General features: G+C 42.9%; 4 protein-coding genes across 4 annotated transcripts; 2 read left to right on the forward strand and 2 right to left on the reverse strand.

Moving 5' to 3' along the window:
- The first annotated feature begins 1,864 nt into the window (after positions 1–1,864).
- Positions 1,865–3,345, forward strand: LOC6533705. The gene is made up of 2 exons (XM_002094374.4): positions 1,865–2,450; positions 2,505–3,345. Exons 1-2 carry the CDS (start codon positions 2,070–2,072, stop codon positions 3,192–3,194), a joined length of 1,071 nt encoding a protein of 356 aa, XP_002094410.2. The 5' UTR covers positions 1,865–2,069; the 3' UTR covers positions 3,195–3,345.
- A 10,457-nt stretch (positions 3,346–13,802) lies between these two features.
- On the reverse strand, positions 13,803–15,187 carry LOC6533706 (ketohexokinase). The gene has a single exon (XM_002094375.3). The coding sequence runs from the start codon at positions 15,064–15,066 to the stop codon at positions 13,924–13,926; it is 1,143 nt and encodes a 380-aa protein (XP_002094411.1). The 5' UTR covers positions 15,067–15,187; the 3' UTR covers positions 13,803–13,923.
- Positions 15,188–15,230: 43 nt separating this feature from the next.
- On the forward strand, positions 15,231–16,392 carry LOC6533707 (ketohexokinase). The gene has a single exon (XM_002094376.4). It carries the CDS (start codon positions 15,322–15,324, stop codon positions 16,288–16,290), a length of 969 nt encoding a protein of 322 aa, XP_002094412.1. The 5' UTR covers positions 15,231–15,321; the 3' UTR covers positions 16,291–16,392.
- A 3,748-nt stretch (positions 16,393–20,140) lies between these two features.
- Positions 20,141–21,833, reverse strand: LOC6533708 (probable fumarate hydratase, mitochondrial). Its single transcript, XM_002094377.4, has 3 exons — positions 21,594–21,833; positions 20,523–21,531; positions 20,141–20,471 (listed from the first exon to the last, which is right to left on the reverse strand). Exons 1-3 carry the CDS (start codon positions 21,735–21,737, stop codon positions 20,212–20,214), a joined length of 1,413 nt encoding a protein of 470 aa, XP_002094413.1. The 5' UTR covers positions 21,738–21,833; the 3' UTR covers positions 20,141–20,211.
- Between the last annotated feature and the right edge of the window lie 5,270 nt (positions 21,834–27,103).

Raw genomic sequence — 27,103 nt, forward strand, 5'->3', positions numbered from 1 at the left:
AAGTGCTACTAGCGAAATAATTTCTGATTCTCGAGAAAAAAGACTTAATTCGTTGGATAATAGAATAGATCGTAGTATAGCTATAACATATGGTAATCATTCGTAGAAGCTATCTAATCATTAGACTACGGTTCATTTCCTTAAGACATCTTTAAAGCGGCACAGCAAATAAGCCAAGAGGGGGTGACTTAATTTATGCCTTAGCCACAATGGAGTACCGTCTAATGCCGATTGAAGTTGGTAATTTTCCATAAAGTTTCACTCACACCAACGCAGCGTTTGGCTGGCAAAAACTTCCCCGGCTTGCCAACAATTATAACAGCTGACTCAGCAGCTGACTGACGAACCAGACCGGGCCAAAACCAAACCCATCTTCAACCTCAACTTCAACTCGGAGCTGGGCTGTCAAAATCATATGGCAAGACCCAAAGCCATCTGAATGCCTCTTTATCCATCCGCAGAAGAGTTGGCCTTTCGACTTTAAAACTGGGAAATAGATGCTGCTTTATAGGTGATTATTTTAGTGTCCAGATTTAACTGAAAGATTTGATTTAAAAATTATTAGAAAATATATATATTGAATAGCTTAGATTTAAGATGATAACCAGAAAGAGTAATTTATTTATTTAATATTTTATTCATTTTTTTAAGCATTTGATAAGTTATCATACCTATCTTTTTGTTTCTTTCCAAATTGGAATAGAAGAACAGTAAGATTTAAAGCCACAAATGTTCGGCATCACTGGGTGGCGGTAAAAGTCGGTTTCTAGAGCCAACTAACTCTTACCCTGCCCAAAAGCTTTCCCCCGTGTCACGTCATGTAGAGAGCATAATGGCACCCAAACTGCGATTGAGGGGCATCGAATGGGTGTAGGACAGGGGGATGAGGGGATGAGGGGGTGGGGTGCTTGGAGTAATTACCGGTGAACCCAACCGAACCGCAGCTCCAAGACAAAACTCCACAGCTCCAAGTGATCTCCGCCTGACAGCTGACGCTCGTACCCAGAGCGTTGACTGATTTATGAAGACACTTTTGCAAGTCGCCCAACTTGATTTTCATAAACCGTTACGGCACTGAGATTTTACATGTCTGTTGGAGGCACTTTGGAATAGTACGACTAACCAAATACCCTCATTATTATATATTTTATTCCCCATATTAACATTTACAAATTATTTAGTTCTTTTAAAACTCCACTCATATCATGCTTCCCCTAATAATTCCCAATTTATTTTAAGATTTATTTGTAATAAATTCAAAAAAGGGCATGTAAAAGTGACATTTGCCATAGACGGCTTCCTCAATTTTTGCCTATTGTTGGCATACGAATACTTACTGGAGTGTCCCGTACATTTGAGCCATGTTTGTTGCCAAGCACCAAAATAGCTGACTGCTTGGCTGGCTGATTGTCTGGCTGTCCACAGCTTTGTCTTGTCCCTGGCTGTCTTGTCTCTTCTCGACTTGGCTTGGATTGGTCTGGTGGCTCTGATGGCTTGGCTTACTTCGACTCTGCTCTGCTCGGTTCAGTTAGGTTTGGTTGGTTTTGCTTTTGGTTTTGGTTTAGTTTGGTTTGGCTTGGTAACCATGATCGCTAGATCTTCCAGCTGCTTTCGAACGAACCATGATGGCCCAGTTGGTGTCTGGGTGCGGGGTTAATCACCGGCGTCGTAATGGTAATGATCGTGTTTGCTGCTCCAAATCAGCTGATTGCCAATGTCCGATAATGATGAGTAAGCGCTTTCAATCCGCTGACTTTTTGCTTTCAAATCGCTGCTTACAATCTGTTCTCGAGTCTGCAAATGGTTGGTAGCAATGAAACAGACTTAAATTTCTAAGTTTTAAATAGATTAAAATGGGTTCTTTGTTTAAACACTCAAAATTAGACAAAATTGAATACTCTTGGTTGTGTCAAACTAGATTCGTATTGTTGCACACACAAAAGACACAAACAGCAATAAACAAATTCCGAAGCTGCAGTCAAAAAGTTATTTTCTACCAAGGCGATCAAATTAACATAGTGTATTTATACGAGACAAACATATACAAGACATAAACTTAATAAACTGCAATGCCGCACTCTGACCTGAATGGCCAGCGGTGCCGCCTGCGGTTTCCACGTCATTGGAGATTCTATCAAGGACCCCAAGCCGGTGACTTTTTGGAGGAGGAGGAGGATCCCAAGCAAAGGGGCATCCTGCGTAGAACCAGCTGCCATCGTTACCGTGAACGACTGCGTTCCAATCGCCTCTCACAGCTCCTCCATGGACTTTCCATCATGGCAACGTTGGCAGTGGTGGTCGTTCTGATGCTCTTCCTCGGCACGAAGCTGTCCACCGAGCAGATGGATTATTCCGCACCTGGAGAGGAAGGCCTCTGGTTGGGTTTCCTTCGGCTGCTTGGCTTGGAGCAGGAGAATTATCTATCAGGGGATTTGTATATGCGTAGTAAAGTAAGCACTTTAGGCACTTTAGTCCATGTGCTCTTAAAATTCGAACCTCCACAGGATGCTTTTTGCAGTCCCGAGGCTCTGGACTTGGGCAGGATCTTTCGCTACATGGGCAGGGTGGTCCTGAATCAGGAGCAGGCATTGGCTCGCATGGAGCGGGCGTTGAGCGGCTCGGGGCGTTTCCGGTCGGTGGCTCTACTGGGTCCGCCGGGCGTGGGAAAATCCCTGGCGGCAGATACACTGCGCCAGTGTTTTCCCTGGCCGGGAAATGCACACTCCTACTCCTGGAGCACCCATGTGCCGGATGGTGCGAGTAAGTTCCGACTGATCAGGCAGTTTGCCGATGGACTTTCCGAGTGCGGTGTCAATCTGCTGATCATCGACAATCTGACGACCTGTGATCACGGCCTGGTGCCCATCTACAATCGCCTGATTATGGAACGCGAAGGCGAACCGAAGGCGAATCAAACGGTCCTGGTCATCTATGTTTTCAATCTGGAAACGAATCAGTACTGGGAGCAGTTCGAGTTGCTGCAGGAACTGCCGCCGGAGACCACCATTGTGAACTTTAGGTTCTTCGATGAGGATGATCTTGTGGATTGTCTGGCCAGTGAGTTGAAGAAGGAGCAGCTTGTGCTCAGCAGCGAGAAGCAGTCCTTTGTACTCCAGGAAGCCATGAAGACTGTCCAAAGCTCAGGATGCAAGCTCCTGCGACGGCTGATACTGCAAAATGGAGCAATAGCATAAAATTTATATCGTGTATAGAACTCATCTCTCACCCATCGACATTAATACTTTTGCTTAAAGATGTAATAGCCGTATAACATTGCTTTTTTTCTGTTCACCTATAAACTATATATATTGAAACAAAATTAAAGTGATGTTAATCGGGTAATAAGTTGAATGGTTAACTATAATGGTTCTTAACTTAGGAATGCAATCAATATCAATTTTGAAATGCATTGCAAACGTGAATCTTTTCGGCGGATCCGCCTGCAAATTTTGAATTATGTGTCTCTCAGAATTGCAATGCAGATAATTATTTTAGCGTGAGACACACACGAGATGCATAAATAAAAGTACTGCACCCATTTATCAAAACAAAAAACTGGGAGAAAAATGCAAAGCAAACAAGCACCAAATTGCATTGCTGTAAAGCATGTTTTGTGTTTGCTTTTTGTAGAATTTTTAAACAATTTTTTCTGTTTGGCGAGCAAAACTTCTAGGCCGTCGAACGATGTCGTTGCCTTCAAATTGCTAGTTTGAGTGCCCTGCCTTACAGCATATAGTTGACTTGACTTGAAGAATAATAAATGTACATCATATAGGTAGATGCAAAAAAGGATTATAGTAAAAGATAGTATTAAAGAAGCTTACCTTTGTTAAAAAAAATAAATCATTTCATTTATTATAGAATATATAAAATTATAACCTTGAAGAACTTGTTGGTATCTGCTGAAACAATACACGTTGGCATACTTGTTTTTGAAAGATGCTGAGCTTAGGGCATTTACAAGTCGGCTATGCCCCGCAATCAACTTCTGTTGCAATGCAAAACGCACACGTTTTCGGCGCAGTGCGTTTCGCCTTTGCATCCGAAAGATACTTTGATGCGAGTGCTAAAGTGTGAGTGCGGTAGCAAGAGCCAACAACCGCATCGAGGCCATGTTGCACTGCAACAAAAGCAAATAAATAATAAACAGCTTAAGGGAAATGTTTTATACTTCCAGTTACTTATCTCATTACTCGTTTGTCTTTATTCAAGCTAATAATAGATATTTTCACAACTCGAAACTTGTTAATTTTGCTAAAAAGCGTTTTTTGGTCGGTTGTAAAAGCTTTGGTACTTAAATCACATCTGCCGAATATCGATACCTTTCAGTATCACACATTTTTCTCAGTGCAGTGCAACGCTAAACGAAACGCAGCCAGCGGCTTTTGTAGTTCATGAACGGCCAGCGAACTCGGCGTTCAGCGTTATAATCAAATAAGATTCGACTGCTCAACAGTTCGTGGCAGTTCGACGGTGGAAAATGGCAGATAAAGGGGTTGGGAAAACCGAGGGGAGGGCTGTATCTGATATTTAGTTGTTGTTTTTTTTTTTTTTGTATTTAGCTTTTTTGCTGTAGACACTCGACTGGTCACGTAAGCAGCCATTTCAGCGGAGCGGTTTTAGTTTTGGTTGCAGTTACATCATCCGGCGATTGATTTAGTTTTTGGCCAGGCGGAAGATGGGAAATACTGGCTTGCACTTTAAGGAAAAAGCGAAGGACAATGTCAAAATCTATCCATTTAAGCACCACAGAATTGAAAAGATGCCATAAAAGGTTGCAAACGGATACTATTAGCAGAAAATGTTTAATTCAATAAACTTTTGGTAGTGATACTACAATTTTCTCTTCCTTGTAAATATTTATGCAGCTCTTCAATTTGTGTATCTCCTTCCATTGTGTAAAGCTAAATTATAGTAGCACTCATTGGCTGCCAGTTTTAATTGGTGGCCAAAGTGAGTTTGCATAAATCGGTCAGAGTGGTCAGGTTGGTGAACCGCATCGTGAAGTGAACAACGCTGTGCTGGTGATCGATTGTCCACTAAAGTGCAACCTAATATGGCAGCCTTGGTCTCGCAAAAAGCTAGACATGCGAAAGCGCCCAAAGTGCTGCAAATGAATCGCAGCTCAAATAAATTAAAGAAATGCAACAAGCCGACATTGTTAGCCTTCAGTTGGCATCGATTGCAGCCACGTTGCATGAGGAGACAAAATAAATTAAAGAAAAGCCGACGACGAAGACAGAGTCGTCTACTCAGATTGGGATTGCCTCTCTTGGCATACAGTCTGCAAAATTAGCAGGCAATAGTCTAGAGAAAACTACATGATTTTCTAGTTGGAATTCATATTTTTTCCAAGTGTGGAACAGGACTTCGATGGCGACAACGCGAAGCGCCAATCGCCAATTGCACAGCAAACACAACTGACCCGGCCAGTGGAGACCAGACTGGGCCAAAAAGCAGACAGGTAAGTCAGTAGAGTGTAGATGGGCTGCAATCAGCAGGCGACGGAGGAGAAAAGTTCTCAACTGGGCTGGGAAGAAAATCAGAAAATCAGAAACTCAGAAAATCGGAGAAGGGAAAGCTGCCACTCTCTGCATCCGTATCCATGAGATACTCGGGCCATTTAGCCGCACAAAATGTTTCTAATCTGTGCCGCCGTTGACGCTGCCGATAAATACATCCCGTGCTGCTGCCTGTTCGCATTCCCATTTGTGCACAGCGAGAAATATTTCCCACTAAATTGAAATAAACCATAAAACTGCAAAAGCAAGCGAGGTTAAGAAGAGGGTTTGTAATGATTAGATGGCGTAGAATGTACTGTAGAATAACTGGTAATTTCGCACAGTGCAGTCCCATTCCCAGTCCCATTTCAATTGCCATTCCCATTCTCATCACATCGCAGCAGCGTCTTCGTCTCCGTTCGTGTTGGCTAGATTAAATTTCAATTAACACTGTAGATAGTCAGTCGTACGCGTACACGCACAAATGTGCCAGCCAACAGCCAACAGCCAGCAGGCACAGAGAGTATCAGTTTTTCAATTAGATTTCGCATTAATTAAACGAACACAGCCAGAAGATGCTCGTTCGGTTTGCAAAATGATGGTACGTTGGCAGCCAAGCATCTGGAATCTAAATTAGCAGCATGCCTTTTTTCCACGCTTTTCCCGGCCATCGAAAACAATAAAAGTCGCGCCTACTAATTATAACTTGCTTTCATTGCGTACGTAGTTCTCTCGTTTAAAGCATCCCAGCAAATCATATATTTTTGGGCTCTAAATTTAAGTTAAATCCTTAACTGACTGGATTGTGTCTCTAGTTAAAGCAAAGCTCGCATGTTACGTTTACCTCAACGTCATACGAATTGACAACCCCGATGATTACATGTATTTGCTTATGGCCTCAGAGACACGCACATAAAGCATAAATTATACACATAGTATATACTCATTTGCTGCCAACAGTGATGCGCTATTGAAGTGATCAAAACGGACTTATACATTATTCAAAGTTAATTAAGCTTAAGCCTTTTCACAGCTGTTGAAAAAAGCTAAAAACTATGCTACAGATTTGTCATAAAAGATATATAATGCATTCATTTGATATTTATTCCAGTTAGTGTGTAGGTCTTATGCTACTTAAGACATCAGCTTAATAAATAGTTCAATAAACGTTGGCCAGGAGCAGCACTGTAATACATATAATATAAATACATCCAAAAGGTGGGTGTAAAAGAACGAACAGTCAGCAGTGGGGAAAAATCGTTAAATTAACATGACAAATGACAAAGAGCTGATAAGACATCCCTGCATGCATGCACGCCACCCACTCAATTTTTTTTCTTGTGTATTTATATTTTATTGGGCGCAGGGCGGTGGGTGCAGTTCCTTTGAATGGCAGTCAACACAATAATAAATCCGTAAATATAATGGCCAAGGATACTTTGGTAATTGGGCGAGCTTATGCTTAACGGCGCTTTAATTTATGCCGGAGTGGCCCTGTCCGTATCCCTGTCCCTGTCCGTGTCCGTGTCCGTATCCTTGTCCGTGTCCGCGACGTTGTCCGTCCGCCAAAACGCCCATTGGCCACACAACCGCCGGACCTTCCGCCGGCCATTACCATTAACCACTCGGCAAGTACATGGCTCTAGCTATAAAATGTCGCGGTCGCCGTCAATTGTTTACGATTATGACTGCGTTCTATATAGACCATATATACATATGTACATACATATGTGCACACACATAGTCCTGTGTGCAAGAGGGGCTATGGCTATGCTACGTGTATGCTCTAAACTTTAACGGGCATGTGTACAAAAATGCCAGCTGGTCAACCGCTCAACAGTGGGACAAATATGGGTCAAAAATATATGGAAAAAACCGTTTAAATCTAAGGTAAATTTAAAATTTTAAAAGATTCTATATCAATTCATTTTACCATAATACTATTAGTGGTTCATCTTTTCTTATATACCACTTTTAAAATATTAATAAATGATCAGCTTATAAACAATATAATATCCAATTTTGAGGGGTTTTAGCCCACTGTCAATCCTTAGGGACAACCAGGCGATTCCAATGGCGAAGCGGAAACGGAAGTTGGAACACATTTTGTTGTTTTGGTGCTTGGTGGGCACTCGTCTTTTTATTACAATATTTGCCGGCGTAGTTGCCGTTGCGCTTTTTATGAATGCTTTGCATATCGTAAAATTAAATGAACGAAAAATGTTTACGTATTTTCGGACTCTTTTATTACACTGGTTTTTCGGAATGTCGTGGGTGGTGGCGATGGTGGTGTAGGTGGTGGTGGCACGTTGTCCCCGCTAATTTGAATATGGCGATAAGCTGGGTAAAATGCTCGAATGGCTGGAATTTAGCATGGTTACAGTTTTGCACCTTGGATTCAATTAAAAGTCACCATCCCACTGGAAAATCCATTAACCCATCCAGCTGTGCTGTCGCCAATCCCAAATCCTCGTGGGCATCCCACTTCATCCTGGGCATTGTTTACTCTGAGTGGCGGCAATTAACCAAGAGTCGATTGCTTTATTACCTTGGCTCTAAGAACATCAAGTGTCCTGCTTAGTGATGGGAAAGCTCCAACATGTTTGTAGCTAATTATAAGTATAAGAATATATGTATGAAAATATAGATATAAGGTTATAAATGTCTAAAATGTATATATTATTGTTGATAATTATAACCATTCACAGCTGTGACTGCTACTCATTCTGTAGCCTAGTTAACAATGCACAAATAAATAAATAATTACATGAAATAAAACTAAAATTCATAAAGTATGTGGCAAGTACCACCACTTTTCCCATCACTGATCCTTTTCCCTTTTGCAGCAGTGCCAGCAAAATGAGAGCTAGATACTTTGTTAGTGCGCTTAGTAGTTTCGTGTTCATACATAAATTATGTTAATACCATCAAACGAGAGTAACTAGCCATAAAAACACCAAATAAAGCCCTGCAGAGCGAGCAGTTAGTGGACACCAGTCACCAGTCACCAGTAACCAGTAACCAGTCACCAGGTGAGGTGATGACGGACAAAAAGGCAACTGGAGGATGCGGCCAACATGGATGGGCAAACGCGTCGCTTTATGGGGTCGTTAAAAGGTCCAGGGACATAAAACCCATGGAGGAAATTAAGTTTTGCGAGGCGGACAAAGTGAATTCCTGATCGCCACTTCAAGCTGAAGCCGTTCCAGTCCATTGTACCCGCTTTAAATCAGTTAATAGCAACTTACAAATTACCAGCACAAAGCAAACAGCAGCAGCTTAAAAATACTGTTCAATTATTTAAGCGCTTTTAAAAATGTGAAGGTAAAATCATACGTCGTTTTATGAGTTAAAATGTCATTATTGATGAGAACCTCTATTTATGCTGAAGAATAATTTAACTTTAAAAAACTTGAATGTGCATTCTTTTTGGTAAAAGAAAATTATGATATTCCCTTACTTACAGAGACCTATGACTTCCCCTCACTTACATTTTTTTTTGCAAGTACTTTTCTTCTTAATTGCAAATTCGCCAGTTTTCGGAAGAGGGTCTGATGATTGATATGCTTGTTAGGGGGGAAACACATAAAAGCCTGAAAAATAGTACTTTAATGCATTTAAATGGCTTTCCTTTCAGGACATGCTCCTCCGCCCAGATTAGTCGCCTGCCTGCCACTTTTTTGTTTTGATTTTTCTTTTGCTCAACTCTTCGGCGATACCTTCATCAATCATTTCTCGCGAAAGCAAACACTGTCAGCTCCCGGGTCCTGTGTCCTGTGTCCTGTATCCTGAGCTCTGTGTCCTGGCTCCCGGTTCCGTTTTGGGCTTGGGTTTGAGTTCGAGTTCGGGTTTGGGTTTGGGGTTGGGTTTGGTTAGCGCCTGCAGTGGATTAGGCAGCGACTACGACATCGGCGACAGTCGACGTCATCCTATCCCTTCCGGGTTAACAAATGAATTTCGCGTGTTGTCCCCTTGCGACTTGAAAGGATTTCCACGCGCTGAAACTCAAACGGATTGAACGGAAGTACATCAAAAGCGAGGCCCTCGAATAGCACATACCCTGTGTGAATGCAAAAAGTAAGTCGTTTGAACTCTACGATATATATTACATATTAGAACACAGAGTTAAAATGACTTGCCATCTTCTGCTGAAATCCATGTGCTTGTTTTTCATGGCTTCTGAGTAAGCTTTCGCCCATTTCGATACACCCCAGATCCTGACAAGCACTGGGTATTTAAGGAAAAAATAAGAAAAACTGCGAGTAAAAGGATAACCAATGACTTTTACCCCACGTGTGTGTGTGTGTGTTACGCCCCATACGCCCGCACTGAAGTTCATTTTAGTCGGCGAACTGTGAAAAGGCAGCCAAGCACGAAAATAATAACAAATTCCTGCACAAAGCTGAGTGAACTGAAGTAAAGTGAAATGTTTTTTTATGTAATGAGCGTAATAATCAGAGAAACATGCGAAAGGATCTGTGCCACGTTTTTGTTGATTGATTCGAGCACAAACAGCGAAAACCTTATTAAACCTGAACAACCCAAAAGGGTTTTCCTTTTCCCTATCGCCACCCCATCGCTGCAAAATCAAAGCCGAGTTAACCAAGACAATAAAAATGGGGCAAAAATCCCATTGACGACTGGGGTTTTAAGCCTTGTTACAAGAATGGGCGATTCTGGCCCATGATGGATGAGGAATGCAAACAGATTTGGTTCCGCAACTATTTCCAGCCTGTGTACTGAAGGTATTTGTTTTACAAAAAGCATTAAATGGACTTAAAGTCCAGTCCTTTGACTAGTAAATGCCACTTTTGCCATATTTAAACAGAGTTTCGGGCACATGCTAATATGAAAGTAAAGCCAACGTTGTACGTAATATATGGAAAGGTTAATCCTCCAATGCCACTGAACTGAACTACTCTTGTGCTGCTGCGCCACCGATAAATAAGAATAATGTGCGGAATCCGGCAAAGGAAGCCTCCATAATGACCATGAAAGAACAGTTTATGGTTAAATAAAGGCACAGCGGCAAAACTCCATTTTCTAGAAACAGTGTCGGTTGTTACTGTAACGCCCCCTCTTTCCCCATTTTCCCACCGCCCATGTACATGTATATGTGTGCCAGCCGTCGACGGATGGCCCCCCTTGGTTATGCAAAGTAATGCAAAATTGCGATGGCGGCCAGCGGCAGCAGCGATTCAAATGCAAGTGGTCCACTTACACACGCCACGTGCACAGTGGTCTGAGAACCATTAAGCAACTGTAAATAATTCTACATAATTTTTTATCCATAAAAAAGGCATTTATTAATTGCTTAAAAATCAAAATAAGGTACACTTTTATCTTGTTATTTTTTAAATACAATTTGGGTGAAAAAATAATGTGTAAATAAGTTTTATCATTCAAAATATCAAAAGGAAACTTCGTATTATAACAGCAAAAGTTTAAACTAAAGTTAAAGAAATGTTTGTTTATTTATTTTTAGATTTTGGTAAATCATATAATTTAATATTTTTTGTATCACAGAATAATAGACTTTTACCACTGTGCAAGGTTGTTGTTTTTCCAGCTGTGCGCTTGGCTAAAATGCACGGGTTTGTGTGTGTGCGTTTTTTATATTGGCCAAGCTTGATAACGCATATTTTTGGCTTATTTTGCAGCTTACTGCTGCGGCAGCAATTTTGCACAACTGGATGTGTGTGCTCACTTCCTGGAGTCGCCAAATGCCAAACGCCAAGGGGAATGTTGGCACTATGTATAAATTTATAAAGGCATCAATAGGCGAGCTTACAAAATATATACCCAGAAACTAACAAAAAAAAACTTAAAAACCGCTAGTAAGTAAATATAGAATAAATGTTTTTTTTTTTAAACAAAAGATACCTTTTTAAAGGGTATTTAAAATTCGATGTGTCTCCGCTTTCGGCTCTTCACACAGTCATTTTTTGTCGCTGCGGTTTGCCCTTCGCAGCCCGTCTGCCGATAATCACGCTATTGCCCCATCAGCCGGAAATGGGCGCTCCGCCATCTTGTGTCTGCACTATGGACGTGTGTGTGTGTGTGTGTGTGTACACTAGGTTCAGTGTGTGTGTGTGCCCTACGAAATATGCGTGCAAGTGGCATAAAGTGGCAGCCAGGCGGCCATCTTTCGGGTTGCCAATCTGGTGCCAAAGTGCAGAGCGTATATTGGATTTGCCAATCATAAACTGAAGCCAACTGCATAATCTATGCACCATTGCAGTCACACACAGGCATCGCAAATCGGATGCGGGCGTATGGAAATGGGATTGAGCTGTTTTCCAAAAACTAGCAACTCCAAAAATCACTTAAATAAAGTTTCTTACATAAGAAGTGCACCTAAAAGACAGCTCCCTAAAATTCAGTTACATCCAAAGAATCAGTATAATTATGAGCATTATTAGGATGTAATCGTTTGTATCATTTTGCATGCTCATAATCATGTTTATCACAACTGCATTACCATTGTTTTAAAACGAGCAAATTACAAACAAAAGTCGAAACTAAGAGACAGCATTGCCACTGTTTTAGTTACAGTCTGTGTGTGTGTAGCTGGAATAATAACAATAACTATCTTTTATATCTGCTTAACAGCCAATGCCGTTAAAAAAGCAAATGTTTTTCTCAATTGCCACGGCCATTGTCATGACTGTTATTATATTTGCAGCTATTGTTGCTGATTTTGTTGCCAGTAACTCCGCTGGATCGTTGGTTTTGCATAATGCCCTAAAATCAAAGTCAAATAAACTTTTAGCAACAACCAATGAACAAGATATTTATTAATGTATATAGTTTTCATAAGATTTTAGCTAAAGGGATCCCAGATTCAAGGGTTTGTTAATTAGGTTACCGAATAAATTGAAAGTAAACTTTAAATAGATCTACAGCTACGTTCAATTATTCCTTATTCCTTTTGAATATGAGCACTTTTTCGAGGGATAAAAATGAAGCAAATGTTTTAAAAAGGGTATCCAATAGTGCTGCACAATTGAGTGATATTTGGCTCCCTCTTTAGTACGACTGCGTTGCCTTGCCAAAAACAATTCCCACTGAATTTTTACTGCTGAAATAATTTGTAATTTACATAAATGCCGCTCGCTATTCACATTGTAAGTGTGTGCAGTCGGTTTGCTCTTTGGCTTTTGCCGGTTGCATTCAACATTCAACATACAGAAACGAATCCGGAAGGCAAATGAAAGCGTCTCCGGCTCGATCTTCTCCCTTTCCAGACCCAAAAAGTGGGTGAAACACTCAAAAAATAAAGAGAACAGCTGCAAAATAAAGTAAGCTTACAAAAATATATTATTATTTATTCATAGGACCAAAGTTTAAGTGCTCACTATCACTCTCAAAAAGACGCTTAAAAATGTTCTTTGCTCAAAAAAATATTTATTTTTAAATGTAACCAGTGAACATATATTTTAGAAGCACATGGAATTTTTCAGAGGATTTTGAGTGCAGCTCTCCCTCAAGTTGGCAGCTGCAATCCTGCGACACATAATTCCGGTTAATATTCGCATGGCGGCGACACAGCAGCCCCCAAAAGGAAATAACTTCCTGCGCTCCATGTTTTTACGAGGGAGTGCCACATCCAGATGCAGCATTTCTAGTGGGTGGAATGGGAGCATCCTGCTCCACAACCACATCAAATGGTTGGACATTTATCGATTCGCTGGCCAGGGATTATTTGCGCTGCCTTCTAGCATCGCCAGCAACTCTGGTAATCTGTGCTGCTTCGCACCGAAATTATCTTCATCGCTCATACGCCGCGTGGCCCGGGAAATGCATGAAAATTGTCACTTATATTCGGTGGTAATTGTTGTTGCTGCCTGCCTGCCTGCCTGCCTGTTGTACGAAATGATAAATGACCGTGTAGCCCCCGTGCTCCGCCATTCACAACATTTGTCCAAACGCCCAAACGTCTACATAAATGTATATCTATTAGCATTTATCTTGGTCTCCGAGCCGGACAAGTTTCGCCTGACTCAAGAATTAATCATGTGGCAATTATGCTGTGGCAACAGTTCTTCCACAGCATCCATTTGCACACCCATATATATATTATGCTCCTTTTGGCCATTTCCTCTAAGGGCTATCTGCGACATCGTCGAATTGCCACCAGGCACCCAGTTGGAAACGCAACTAAATCATTGTGTCAGGAATTATGCCATGCCCTCGCAGCCTGCTCATTTATGTATCTAAATAAAGCAGTTTGGATTAAATCAGGTATGCCTGCATGCCCTAAAATCCTGCCCTAAAATCCTGTCCTAAAATCGATTCATATTTTCCTGATAAATGGCCAATTAAATGCCTTTATAGCGATCGAAACTGACCAAGACACTTACATGTTACACTTAAATGTATATACTTTGGATGGTTATTGGGCTGAACATGGATTGCATTCCTAGCTAGAGGCTTCCAGCTCCACTGAAGTCTCACTGGGAGCCTCCTGCTTAATGGGTGCCATGGGATCCTTGTCCGGCAGGAAGTCAATTGGGCGCAACAGGTGCTTCCGGCAGCTGTTCTGCTGATCGCCATCCTCATCGTCGGAGGACACCTCACTGCCGCACTTCATGCGGACGGGCAGCTGCACTGCCTCGATGGGCAGATGGCCCAGGCAATCGAAGCCCACATAGCCCAGCTTATAGCTGGCCACGGCATTGGCAAAGTCTACGGCTTCGGCCAGTCGCCTTTGCCGCACAAAAGCGGCGTATATGAAGCCCGCCGTAAAGCAATCACTATCGCCCACGCGATCGATGATCTTCTTGGTCTTGTGAGCGGGCAGCTCGAAGTACTGCCCCTCGGTGGTCATACAGCCTGCACCCAGGCTGCTCCAGGGCACAATGATGCAGGGTCTGCGTATCCGGATGTCCCTGGGCATGCGCAGCAGCTGATTGATGCCCTCGCAGGCCTCCAGCGGCGTCTTCCAGCCTCTGGACTCGGCTATGTACTTGGTGACGAACACATAGTCGCACATGGCCACCAGATGCGCGACCTGTGCGAAGGCATTGAAGATCTGCAGCGATACCACTATGCGATCCCGCTCATCTCGCCCGTTGTTGTGATCGAGGATTAGGCGTATCATGTCGCAAGTTTCGCGGGGACTGCGCGCCTCGAAGTTCACCCAGCCGTACTGATCGAGATCCAGTTTCCGGAAATCGGCAGCCGTGACATACGGAAATGGTTTGTCACAGTATACCACCGTACAGCGACGTGTCCAGCGATCCTGGACAATGGTGGAGAAGGGCGGACTCTGGTCCGTGAATGTACAGTGGCTGATGTCGATGCCCCGCTGCTCGAGATCATCCAGGATCATGCGATAGGTGGGATTACGGGTGAGCACGCCGAACAGCTCCACATTGGCGCCCAGCAGCCGGAGGGCCGTGCTGACATTGGAGGATCTGCCGCTGCGCTGAAGGTTCCCGTTCTGGGTGCTGCACCTGTCGCACTGGAAGTCCACCTTGTCCATGGTGGTCACGTAGTCCACCTCCGTGCAGCCGACGCAGAGCACGGCCTTCATCACGCTGATCGCACACCATTGGCTCATCCTGGCGCTTGTCTATAGTTCCTCCTCTTCTACTCCTCTCTTCGATTCTCCACCCTGAATTTCAATTGATCATAATTTGTGCTTTGTTTTTGATAAATGTTTGACTTCTTACGTAAAGAATTGTAGATCTTAGCCATCGCCTCTGGGCAAAGATACTTTTTGAAAGATACACTTCTAAATTTCCTTATCAAATCAGGCAGGCACTTTTTGGAAAAACGATTTTAAAACACTGAAATTTACAAAGTAGTCTTCAATATGACCAAATATGGCAACAAACTGAGCTGGGCTGTGGGCAAGAAGACGGTGCTGTGCATCGGCACCACGACCATTGACTTTGTCTCGACCATAAAGCACTTTCCCGGAGAGAACACACATCAACAGGTTATTGGAGGCTACTGGATTCGCGGTGGAAAGGCATCGAACAACTGCACAGTACTCGCCAATCTGGGGGTCAAAGTGGAGCTGCTGGGAGTGCTGAGCAATTGGAGTGTGTTCCAAGTTCTGATCGATGACTTGCGAGCACGGGGCATCATTATCGAGAACTGTCCGCGTTGTGACCAGGGTGCGCCCTTCTCATCCGTGATCCTCTGCAAGGCGACCAAAACGCGAAACATTGTCTATTGCAATAATAACTTTCCGTACGTGAGCATCGAGGATTTCCGGAAGTTGGACCTCAACCGCTATGGTTGGATACACATTCGTGCCTTGTACTTTGATAAATCGCTGCCAATGGTCAAGGACATAGAGGCTTATAATGCGACCAGCAAGGAGAAGATCGTGCTATCCATATATTTTGATAACAACCTGGACGACATGTGGCCCCTGATGGACTACTGTGACTATGCCGTGTTCTCCAAGAAGCTGGCCCAAACCAATGGCTGGACTTCCATGGAGGACGCCTGCCTGCAGCTGGACGAGCGATTGCGTATGCGTTGGGGTCTCAACCTGAAGCGACCATATGTGGTCGTTTTGTGGGGCGATCAAGGTGCCGGATTCATGGATCTCGATGGCAACTTCACCCACGCCAAGCCCCACAAGCCCAGACGCATCGTGGACGCCTTGGGCGCCGGAGACACCTTCATGGGCACCTTCATCTACGCCCTCTACATCCGGGAGAGATCCCTTGCCGTTGCCGTGGACTTCGGCAATCGCATGGCCAGCTACAAGTGCACGAGAAATGGATACGATCACATCGCTAATATCTTACTGCCGCCGATCTTGTGATGGGATTTCTCACTTTGAATATTTTGTGAAAAAAAAGGATAAAATAAAAATACAATTGCATCTAGAACATAAAAGAAATAACTACTCCTCTTAAACCTTAAACTCAGCCACCATGCAGTGAAATTAAATTTATTACGTATCCGCACCGTGGGCAGTTAATACCATAATTACCCTTGCAGACGCGCGACCAAAAGTGTATCGACCATAAATTATGGGATAAACACATTTTCGTTGTACCGCCTTTTGCGTTTTTTTAAGGGAGTTTCCAAATTGATTGCAAAGCGAACCTGCAATGTCATTAATTTTTTCACGCTGAAAAGGGTTCAAAAGTTTTTCATTCATATACGCACGTACCTTTTGTTGTTTGCCCTTGGTCACTTGAGTTATAGCCAGATTATTTAAATAAATAGTAGCCATTCGTGCACTAAATGGTTTATAGCAGGTGACCAAACTGTCTCTGTTTCGAACCGATAAAGAAATAAATGGAAGTAATGGATTGCCCACAGATTATGCAAATTCTTAATTAGAGTTTTAAGTCAAAATCAATAAGCCTCTGATTTTTGAACTTTGCAACCGCGCGGAAAAATAAAATGGCTGTCCCGAAATAATAAAAATTCATAAATATTGAAATGAAAATCCTCACACCACTCTCCTCCAAAGGAAAAACTCAAATCGAATTATGTATAAATTTCCATGTACAATCCCGTGATTTAAGAAGCCGAGTGGTCAAAAGCTGGCAACTGGCTGCCGTAAACTTCACTTTTGCCGCTTGATTGAAACTCATTTATCATCATAAATTAGAATTGGGTGGGGGGTTTTTTGGTCCTGGAGGAGATTCATCATACTCCCAACAGCGGACTGTAATCTGGCTCAGATTGAAAATTAATGAGGTCATCAAGCGCTGTATACCCAAATTGCTGTGCCAAGTAATTTAGAGCAAAACAGGCGTTCTTCGCTTTTCTTTTGCTTCAAATTGCTATTTTTCAACGTAAATTTTATGCTTTTTGTTGCCATTTATAAATTCACTTAACAGGGCGCCCAGTATTCAACCACCAGTAAGTCAAGTCCCCCATTGTAAATTCATCCCCCTGAAAAACCCTCTGAAAAACTGCCCTTTGTACTCAGATATAACATTTAGGGATTTGTTTCATAACGTATAACCATTTAACGAATCTCTAATATAATTAATTGGGAATAATTTATTAGAACGGCCAAAGACGGGGAAATAAAATGATTCTAAAAAGCTGTTATTCTTAATAAAAAATTTGACTTCAGATATTAAGTATTTTTTAAACCAAAACTAGTTAAAAAATAAAATTTAAAATTTAGCCACTTTCATATATTAAAAGGACATTGAAGGTCATCACTTCAAATGTTTTCCAGTCCCCGAACAGTTTGAAAAGCTCATTTCGAAAAGCTTCCGGTTTATTGGATAAATACCGCAGTCCGCAATTTTTCAACATTTAATCAAAGGAAGAGGACATCGAGACCCCCGTCGATGGAGGAGATTGTGGCGATGGGGGGGATGCCATCCTGGGACTCTGTGTTCATCCGTGTGCTTTGACTGGACACTGGACTGGACACATCTCCCCTGGATGGTGGACATGCGGTTCAATGTGCTCTATATGCTCTCGCAGTGTTATTATTATTTATTTCCATCCAGCGGGTGGCTGTCAATTTAATACGCTCCCTGATTTAAAAGCTAAGTTTAGTTGTATTTTATTCCAAATAACTGCTTTTAAACAAATACTAAACCAAAGAAACTAAGTTTGCTCTCAAAAATTGGCGTACAAAGTTTCCTTTTTCGTGGCCACCACAAAATTCTATTATTTCCGTCTGCACTTCAATTGGTAAAATAATGCGATTGCTAAGAAAATTATGCGACAGCAACTTGAAAAACAAAACTGCCATGGCCGGATCATATTTTGATTATGTCAAAGAGAAGGGCAGCAATTTGGATTTGAAATGCGACCTTTGGGGTTACTACATTGCTTTTGTATGGCTGCTACTTCAATTTACTTGTCACATTTCCGCCAAAAGTCTTGCCCAACTTTTCTCATTTCGGTTGTCGCTGTTTTGTGGATGCTGTGATTCATTTCTATTTCAATTGCTACATTGCTCCATTGCTACATCAAAAAAAAGGACTTCCGTTTCCGCTGGCGCAGCTCGATGCTTGCAGCCAAAAACTTTGCGAGTACCGAAAACCATTTCCACCAAAGTTCCTAGAGAAATTAAATATAATTTAGCTCTAAGCTGTTCGTGCTGTTTTAATAATTTTGTACAGATTCTAGAAGAAATGCAGTTCGTCTCAATTCAGTTTGTCTGTCTTTGTAAATGTCTTTGTAACTGACTGCGTCAGTTTACCCAACAAAAACCCAACCCAAACCCAAACCAACCCAAGCCAAGCATTTCGCTTTGAAAACTCTTGGTTTCCTAGACCAATATTAATTCCGACTTGTTTGCTGTTGATTAGGGACTCTGTTGTCCACATCAATGAATTGTGGTAAAGTTTCAAACCTAATAACACTAGATGGCCACGTAAGAAGCAAGAACAAAATTGGTTGCATACTTTTGTTTTTTGAATAATATTTCCACTAGTTACGCCTACTAAAGAACAATTGAAAATAGGGAATCTACTATATACCAATTGAAAATAGAGAATGTCGTTGGCTTTCCTAGGAACTAGGAACTTGCAGCACAACTATAATCTTTGCATTGACAGTTTGCTTATATAGTAGCAATTTGAAGGGATACCCTATCCCTGCAAGTGGGTCTAGTAATATCCCTTATTCGATTATAGGTAATCGTACCCCTGACTCGACGACCCTTCCGGCACTCGGTTCATTACGCTACCCCTAGGTAATGATGAACTCAGTGCGGAAACGACGGCGGTTACCTGGGATGTTATTGCAGACAATTGTAAGCTATTGACATTTCAATTGTCTTTTATTATTGCCGAGTACCGAGTACCGAGGACTGAGGACCGAGGACCGAGGACATAACACTGGCAAAAGGGAGTGATATCGACCCTCATTTAAATTACAAAATGAGGGTGGGGTAGACAACACAAAGAAACAATGAGAAAGTAACACACGCATGCAATGAAAGCAAAAATTTGCATAATAATAGCAATTGCACTCGCTTCAGGTATTAAAGACCCAGTTCAACTGGTTGGGAAATGCGGGAAAAGGGAGAAAAGTAATGCAGAAAAAAAGGAAAATGGCAAGGGGGGAGGAGGGTGAATGGAAAGGAATAAGCAAAATGTAGGGAATCCAATTTTCACCTAATGTCGGTGGCAGCTTCAATCCGAGTACATCAACGTCCCCTTCGATTGGAACGACCGTCATTTCCATGAAATAAGAAAATAGTCGCAATTGCTGCGAGCTACTTTTATTTGGCTTTTGTTATTTGCCGTTTCAAAGTATCAATTTGTGCATCATTAAAACAATTTGATTTCCCTTCCACTCGACAAGAGTGCGACCCTAACCGAAAGGTATGTATGTATACCCCTTGAAAGGGGTTTCGATTTTGACTTGACGACCTAATTTGGTACGCATTCAGCTGGCAGGATGGAAATACTCTCAAAGATTCCTTGGCTGAACCCTAATTAGGACCTTCCCAACGGATATAGCAATGGGTACTTTTGTTTTTTGAATACCGAATACGCTTTTTTCAGTCGATAATGTAAGAAGTTTAATTGGAACTCAAATGTCTAGAACAATTCTATAGTGGCATATTACGCTTTTTTCAGTCGATAATGTAAGAAGTTTAATTGGAACTCAAATGTCTAGAACAATTCTATAGCATAACTACCTTGTGCAGGAAGATGAACCATTACCAAAACTTGATATTCTTTTTCTCGATTGTATTTGCAACGATAAAATTTAGTAACAGGTAACACATGACGCACTAGAGGAGCACCTAAGAAGGACCCAGCATCTTCTCGGGACGCACCCACTCGTTGAAGTCCTTCTCCGATATGCCGGCGTTCAGCGCCTCCTCCTTGAGAGTAGTGCCATTCTTGTGGGCCGCCTTGGCGATCTGGGCCGACTTGTCATAGCCAATGTGCGGATTGAGGGCTGTCACCAGCATCAGCGACTCGTTCACGATCTTGGCCAGCTTCTCCTTGTTGGGCTTGATGCCCTTGACGCAGTTGCAGTTGAAGCTGATGCAACCATCCGCTATAAATTAAATATAAATTATTTTCATTTTTCCTTAATAAAAACACTTACCCAATAGCTTAATAGAGCGTAGCACATTGGAGGCTATCAGTGGCTTGAATACGTTCAGCTCGAAGTGTCCATTGGCACCGCCCACGGAGACGGCCACGTGGTTGCCCATCACCTGGGCACAGATCATGGTCATGGCCTCGCACTGCGTGGGATTCACCTTGCCGGGCATGATGGAACTGCCCGGCTCATTCTCCGGCAGCAACAGTTCACCCAATCCGCAACGTGGTCCCGATCCCAAGAAGCGTATATCATTGGTGACCTTCATCAGGCTGACAGCCAGAACATTGAGGGCGCCATGCACCTCCACCATGGCATCCCGGCAAGCGAGTGCCTCGAAGAAGTTGGGCGCCACCACGAAGGGCAGTCCGCTGAGCTGGGCAATCCGCTTGACGCACTTCTCGGCGAATCCTCGACGGGTATTCAGTCCCGTTCCCACGGCTGTGCCACCCAGTGCCAGTTGATAGACGCGCGGCAGGACCGCGTCGATCCGCTGCAGGCCGTTGGTCAGCTGCTGGGCATAGCCACTGAACTCCTGGCCCAGCGTCAGCGGCACTGCATCCTGGGTGTGGGTGCGTCCGATCTTGATGATATCCTTCCACTCACTCGACTTGGCGTGCAGTGCATCCCGCAGTCCACTGACCGCTGGCCGGAGATCCTTGGTCAGCGCAGTGGCCACCGCAATGTGAATGGCCGAGGGAAAGGTGTCGTTGGAGCTCTGCGACTTGTTCACATGATCGTTGGGATGCACTGGGTCCTTGGTGCCGATGCGTCCGCCCAGCAGCTCGATGGCGCGATTGCCGATGACCTCGTTGCTGTTCATGTTGCTCTGGGTGCCCGAGCCCGTCTGCCAAATGGGCAGCGGAAAGTGACCCTCGTCGTAGAGCTTTCCGGATATCACATCATCCGCTGCATTCGAGATGGCCGTGCTCAGCTTGGGATCCAATCCGAATTCCTGGTTCGTTTCGGCCGCCGCCTTCTTCAGTATGCCCATTGCCTGGATTATCTGACGCTGATCGGTTTAACATTGGGTTAGATCCAATGGTTAGGATGACATGTGGATAGAGAACTTACTGGCATTCGCTCCTCCTCGCCGCCAATGCGAAAGTTTAGGAGGCAGCGCATCGTCTGTGCGCCGTAGTAGCGATCCATGGGCACCTCCATGGGTCCCAGGGTGTCGCTCTCCTGGCGCGTCTCCACCTTCTTGCTGGTGCTCATCCTGGTGAGATCAGGTATTTTACTTGGCAAGCACTACAAAAAATGCTCTGGTGTCTGGCTGGACACTGGTGATTTGACAACAAACAACAGGGGATTTCTGGTTCGGATTTCGGCTAGTCATTACTATATACCTGCTGGTTATGTCTGCACTGGAAAAAAAACACTAGCACACATGTACATACATTTATATAAGATTATAAACATATTTTAATATGAATAGCTATTCTTAACTTAGTCAAAAGTGCTTATTAATAAATCCAGACTTGAACTTATAGTTTATGTTTATATTAATCACTGATCAACTTTAATTTCTGAAAGTGTACCGCCTAGATAAATTACCTGTACTTTTCCTAACCATTTAATGAAAGGGTGTGTGAGTGTTCTTTATATTCCAAAAACACGTTATATCATCATACATACATACATGGCACTGTCCGCACTTTTTGTGTTTGGGCCATGGCTAAGACAACCTGGCTTAGACAATCGATGTTGGGTGAAAACGGCTTGAGTTCGCCAGGCGGGTGGCTGAAGTGGAACAAATTAATTTTGTTCGCTTTAATTATTCCTCTTATTCTATTCTATTCTATTCTGTACTGCACTGCGAAACACTCGATTCCTACTTTGCTGTCCGTCATACAAGTTGCTATAATTTGAGGTCTATTAAGTCGGCGGCTCTTGAGGTCAAAATGTGTGCGCGGGAATCATGGTTTAATTATTTAAATGAATTCACGTTGGGATTTCGCTTTTCATTTCTCACATTATCTGTCCCAAGTCCGTAAATCATGCACATCATCGTGAGTTTTTTGTTTTTCGGTTGTAGGTCTGACCTTAGAGGTTCTACTTGAAAGGATTTCCCCGCCCTTCGCAGTTACTCATCACTCAAGTTGGGTGTGTCTGCTTGGATTATTATAGTTGAGCCCCGAAATAGCAGGGCTTTAATAAGTTTTAGGAGAGATAAGCAACTTATAGGTAATATAATATTCAGTTTAATTTCTTATCAAACCAGATGCATTCAAGTGAAGCAAAGCATTCTGTGCGATAATACTGGATTACAAGCTATTTTTAGTTGGGCGAATCCTGGACTGGAGTCAACTGTTGACCCCGTGGCCAATCGCGTGTATTCCGGCCGCTTGATACTTCACACCCAGGGCACACGAAGTCGCCTCCTTCGCCGACTTCCATTATGGTTCTGGCCATATTCCTGCGGTTTCTTGGGCCCGTCCAGCGAAGTTCTTTCTTTTGGTTTGGTTTTCTTGGCTTGGCGAACAGCACATGGGCACGCAATGTTTCCGCTGCAGCGGCAGTCTAAAGTGTCCAATCAAGTTTTTGAAATGAAACCTAAATAACATGTCATAATAAATAACCTTCAAGCGACCTGGGGGCCTGCCAGTTGACTCGAACACACCAACTCCAACTTCCAACTCAAACTCTGACTTTGACTCTGGTTCTGGTGCTGGCCAACGAAGAAATCCAAAATCCTGTAATTACAACGTAAATCCAAAATGTCTCAACGCCGCACAGCCGTTGCAAACTCACCCAAACAAACACACTCACTCACACACACAAACACACATACTAACACACACAGAGAGAGAGGGCCAAAGGAAACTTAATTCATATATCAAAAAGTTTTTCGGACCGACCAGTGGACGAGAGTAGCAATTTACGCGCAAGTAGCCGGACTCCACTACCAAGACCAAAAACGCAGACCAAGTCCAAGACGAAGTCCATCACTGAGAGAAAAACAGAGGAAGTTTGGCTTGGAAATGCAAGAAATTCAGCTTTTTCAATGTATTATGATTTAATGTATTATGTGTAGTAATAAAGGCAATGAAATACATTTGCTTAGATTTAGTTTTTGGTATGAAAATATTCCTATTTTTAATAGAAATTAGATTAGAGTTGTAAATGTATTTTTTAAACACCAACTACACGCTAATTTTGGACAGTGTGCATTACATTGCACACACTTTGCAGGCAGGTCCTCGATTTGGGGCTTGGATTTCTGGAGGAGCGCCGTGCGGGTGGGTGGTCATCCAGGATCCGGGGAACTGGCCAGGAAAGCCAAAGCCGAGGGATACGGAGGAGTAGGAGGAGGGGCAGTGTGGCAGAGTGGCTACTGGGGTCTCGACCCACCCGGTCTTCCACTGTCCGCCTGTCGTGTCGAATGAGAAACACAGCAATTATGCAATTTGATAATACTTCATTCTCGGGTAATAAATATTAATTATTTTTTGCGAATGTGATTTCGTGTTTCGTGCCCTCTTCCAACGCCCAACCACCCAGCCACCGAACCACCCAACTGCCCCACCCACTGGGCGCTAGTTTGCGGAGATTTATGGCCAGCCTGCCTGCAAACGAAATGAGACGGATACGTTTTCCATCTTTTCCCGGTTCTTCTTTTTGGCCAAGATGATGACCAGGCTTTCATGTCGGACACGTGGATTTGCCTACAAATTCGTGTTGCCACAACTGCACAATCGCACAGGAAGTAAACTGCGATAGCACTAGTATTAGATTCCAGTGAATCTTGAACTGTGAGTAAATACTTTTATTTAAATAATTAACTTTAGCTCTTATTTGTCATATCTTTTTGAATGAAAGAGCATATGTGGTATTAAAACTTTGTGTTATGCCTTTGGGCAATTATATCATTGATTTATCTGCGCCCAAAACTATTTACTCTGTGGAGAAATGCAAAGAATTCGGGTCAATGGGGCGGTGTTGTTGTATTGTAAATTTCCCAGACGCATGTTCCGGGCTAATATACACACTTGGCATTAATTAATTTACCCTGCTGACTGAAAGACTGACTGACTGACTGGCTCCTCATAGCCAGAGCCATGGTAACCAGTGAGCTTGCTACACTTCCGACCACCTCGTGTGTGTGCGGTTGGCCATAAGTATGAGCCATATGTATGAGCCATATGTATGAGCCATTTGTATGAGCCCGGATTGAAGCACTCCGATCTGCGCCCCTGGGTATGAGTGTATATGTATATCCATATAGCAGGAGCATTGTCGTCTTTCGCAGGTTGGTTGACTTCCAGGCCGTTAGCTTTCATTTCATTTCGGTTCGTTCCATCAGAAATCTCTCGTGCATAAGGAACATTTTAATTTTGAAAGGGACTGCTGACTGCTGACTGCTGACTCCACTCCGTTGGCAATTGCCATAGCATCCACATATCACACTTCCACACAGAGGACAACCCATCCCACCCACTGGAGCTTACCGAGCCATATAAAAATAATATACATATATACATATATATGTATATAAATAAAAATAACAGAGCTCGGCGAAAGGAATGAAAAAGTTAAATTGAATTGTGTTGGCTGAGAATACTTACACACGTTCGCATTACTACAGTGCACAGTACACATTCCTTTCTTCGTCCTGTTTATCCTGCACTTGAAGTTTACGCAACTTTTTCGCTTAGTTTCTGGCCTGTTTTTGCTTCGTGCTTTGCTAGCAACTGCCAAACTTGCTAGATGTGGCCAAATTGCTTGGGCAGCAGGCGAAAATTGGACTGCGAAAGTTTATTTCTTGCCAGAGCCGTGGAAATGGAATGTATTTTGAAACAAAGCCATGTGGATAAGCAAAACTGAGTATAGATTCTGTAGACTTAGGCACACTACAATTGTAGGTACAAGAACCCATCTGTAATCCCTTCACATGTAGTATGTGTCTGTATCCTTTTGATGGCCAAAATAATTTGGCGTTCGTGGCGAAACCAGCATAGTAATTTCCTACGCACCACATAACCCAAATGACCAAGTTGTCGCCAGTAAATGGCCTCCTGTCACGTCATAGGTCTGCCATATTCCCGTCTGGATATAGTTTCTGTTTTACTTTGAGTTCAGTTCTCGGGTGCGGTATAGACTATAGAGTTTGACTCTGGTTTTATGTTGGGCTCGGCTGCAGTAATCAATTTTAATATACCTCCCGAAGAGGGCCCATTGTTCTGGGCCTTGTTAATAAGCTCATGTTGATATTGGTGGCCACATGAAGCCATACGTCGCCACGGCCATAACAGTCAGTCAGTTAGTCAGCCAGTCAGTCAGTCAGTCAGTCAGTCTGTCAGTTTGAGAGTCTGTCAGTCTGCCATTCAGTCAGGACATTGTTGTGGTTTCAGTCCTTCAATCAGTATCTACTTTGCTGGTAAAAGGTTTTCTCGACAGTTTGTCAGCTCACTGTTACTGGAAATTTGTCAATAGTCGAATTATAAAGAGCTCATATTATTATAGTATTATTTAATAAGTTAAGCAGGAGTTTGGAGAAGATGGTATTACTCTTTCACTATAAGGAAAAACAGTTCAGACAGTTAAAAAACTGATTGTTTTAACATTTAAGGACATTTTAATCATTTAGCTTCGTTTGTGTCTGAAACTGATAAATATACCAAGCTTACCATCGAAATTAATAGGATATTCAATATTTTCACAGTTTTTAAAGCAAAATGTGAAAGGAAAATAATGGTACCTACTCCACCCGGAAATATTCCCTAGCAATATGAAATTGCTTAAGTAAAACTTGCGCAATTACTTGATGTCAAAAGTTTGGAGTCTCTGTTTAGTCTGATTTTCGTAAGTCCGCAGTTTAATGGAAAACCCAGAAATAAGTATGTCAAATTGCAGAGCGAACAAAGAGCGAAGGGAGGAAAGCCGGGAAACCCAATATCTAATTCCGGCTCCGTTTTTTTTGGTGTGTCAGTGATGTGTCGTTAAACTGTGAAAGGCCGTAAAAAGAGCGAGGACCATAAAAAAATGAATGAGTGGAGAATGGCGAACGGAGAATGGATAATCAGAGACTCCAAGCGATTGCCGGCCACAAATGAACGGGGCGCGCAGGCGAGTAAATCATTTTACAATGGGCCAAAAGGCCGCCAACGGCTTTATGGCACCCATGAAGGACAATCAAGTAATAGCCGGCGATTTTTACGATGACACAGAACTACTACATAATAAAAGATATATCAGCAACTAGCTACCAGCTACCAGCTACTGTCCATACTAAAAGCGGCTCTATAGAATTCAACAAGCTCTGCCTAAATCGTTACATTTGGCACGCCAATGTGGGCGATGCATGTTGGCAATCACTCTTCCGCCGGTTGAACTCCTTCGACATTTTCAATTTTCCATCCCGCTTTTCCCAGCTCTCGCTGTGCGTTTTCCTCCCTGTCAGCATATCGAAATTGACGCCCAGCACGCAAGCCAATAAGCCCTGTCAGTCCACGAACATTATGCATGGAATAAGTCCTCAAAATCACACGCCATCGCGAATTACTTTTCAGAATATTTATCTATTTATCGCAGAGGTGGCTACTGAAAATATTACAAAAATTCTGACGAAGTATTTTAAACTG

This window comes from Drosophila yakuba, chromosome 3L (genome assembly GCF_016746365.2).
Source record: "Drosophila yakuba strain Tai18E2 chromosome 3L, Prin_Dyak_Tai18E2_2.1, whole genome shotgun sequence".
NCBI classification, from domain to species: domain Eukaryota; kingdom Metazoa; phylum Arthropoda; class Insecta; order Diptera; family Drosophilidae; genus Drosophila; species Drosophila yakuba.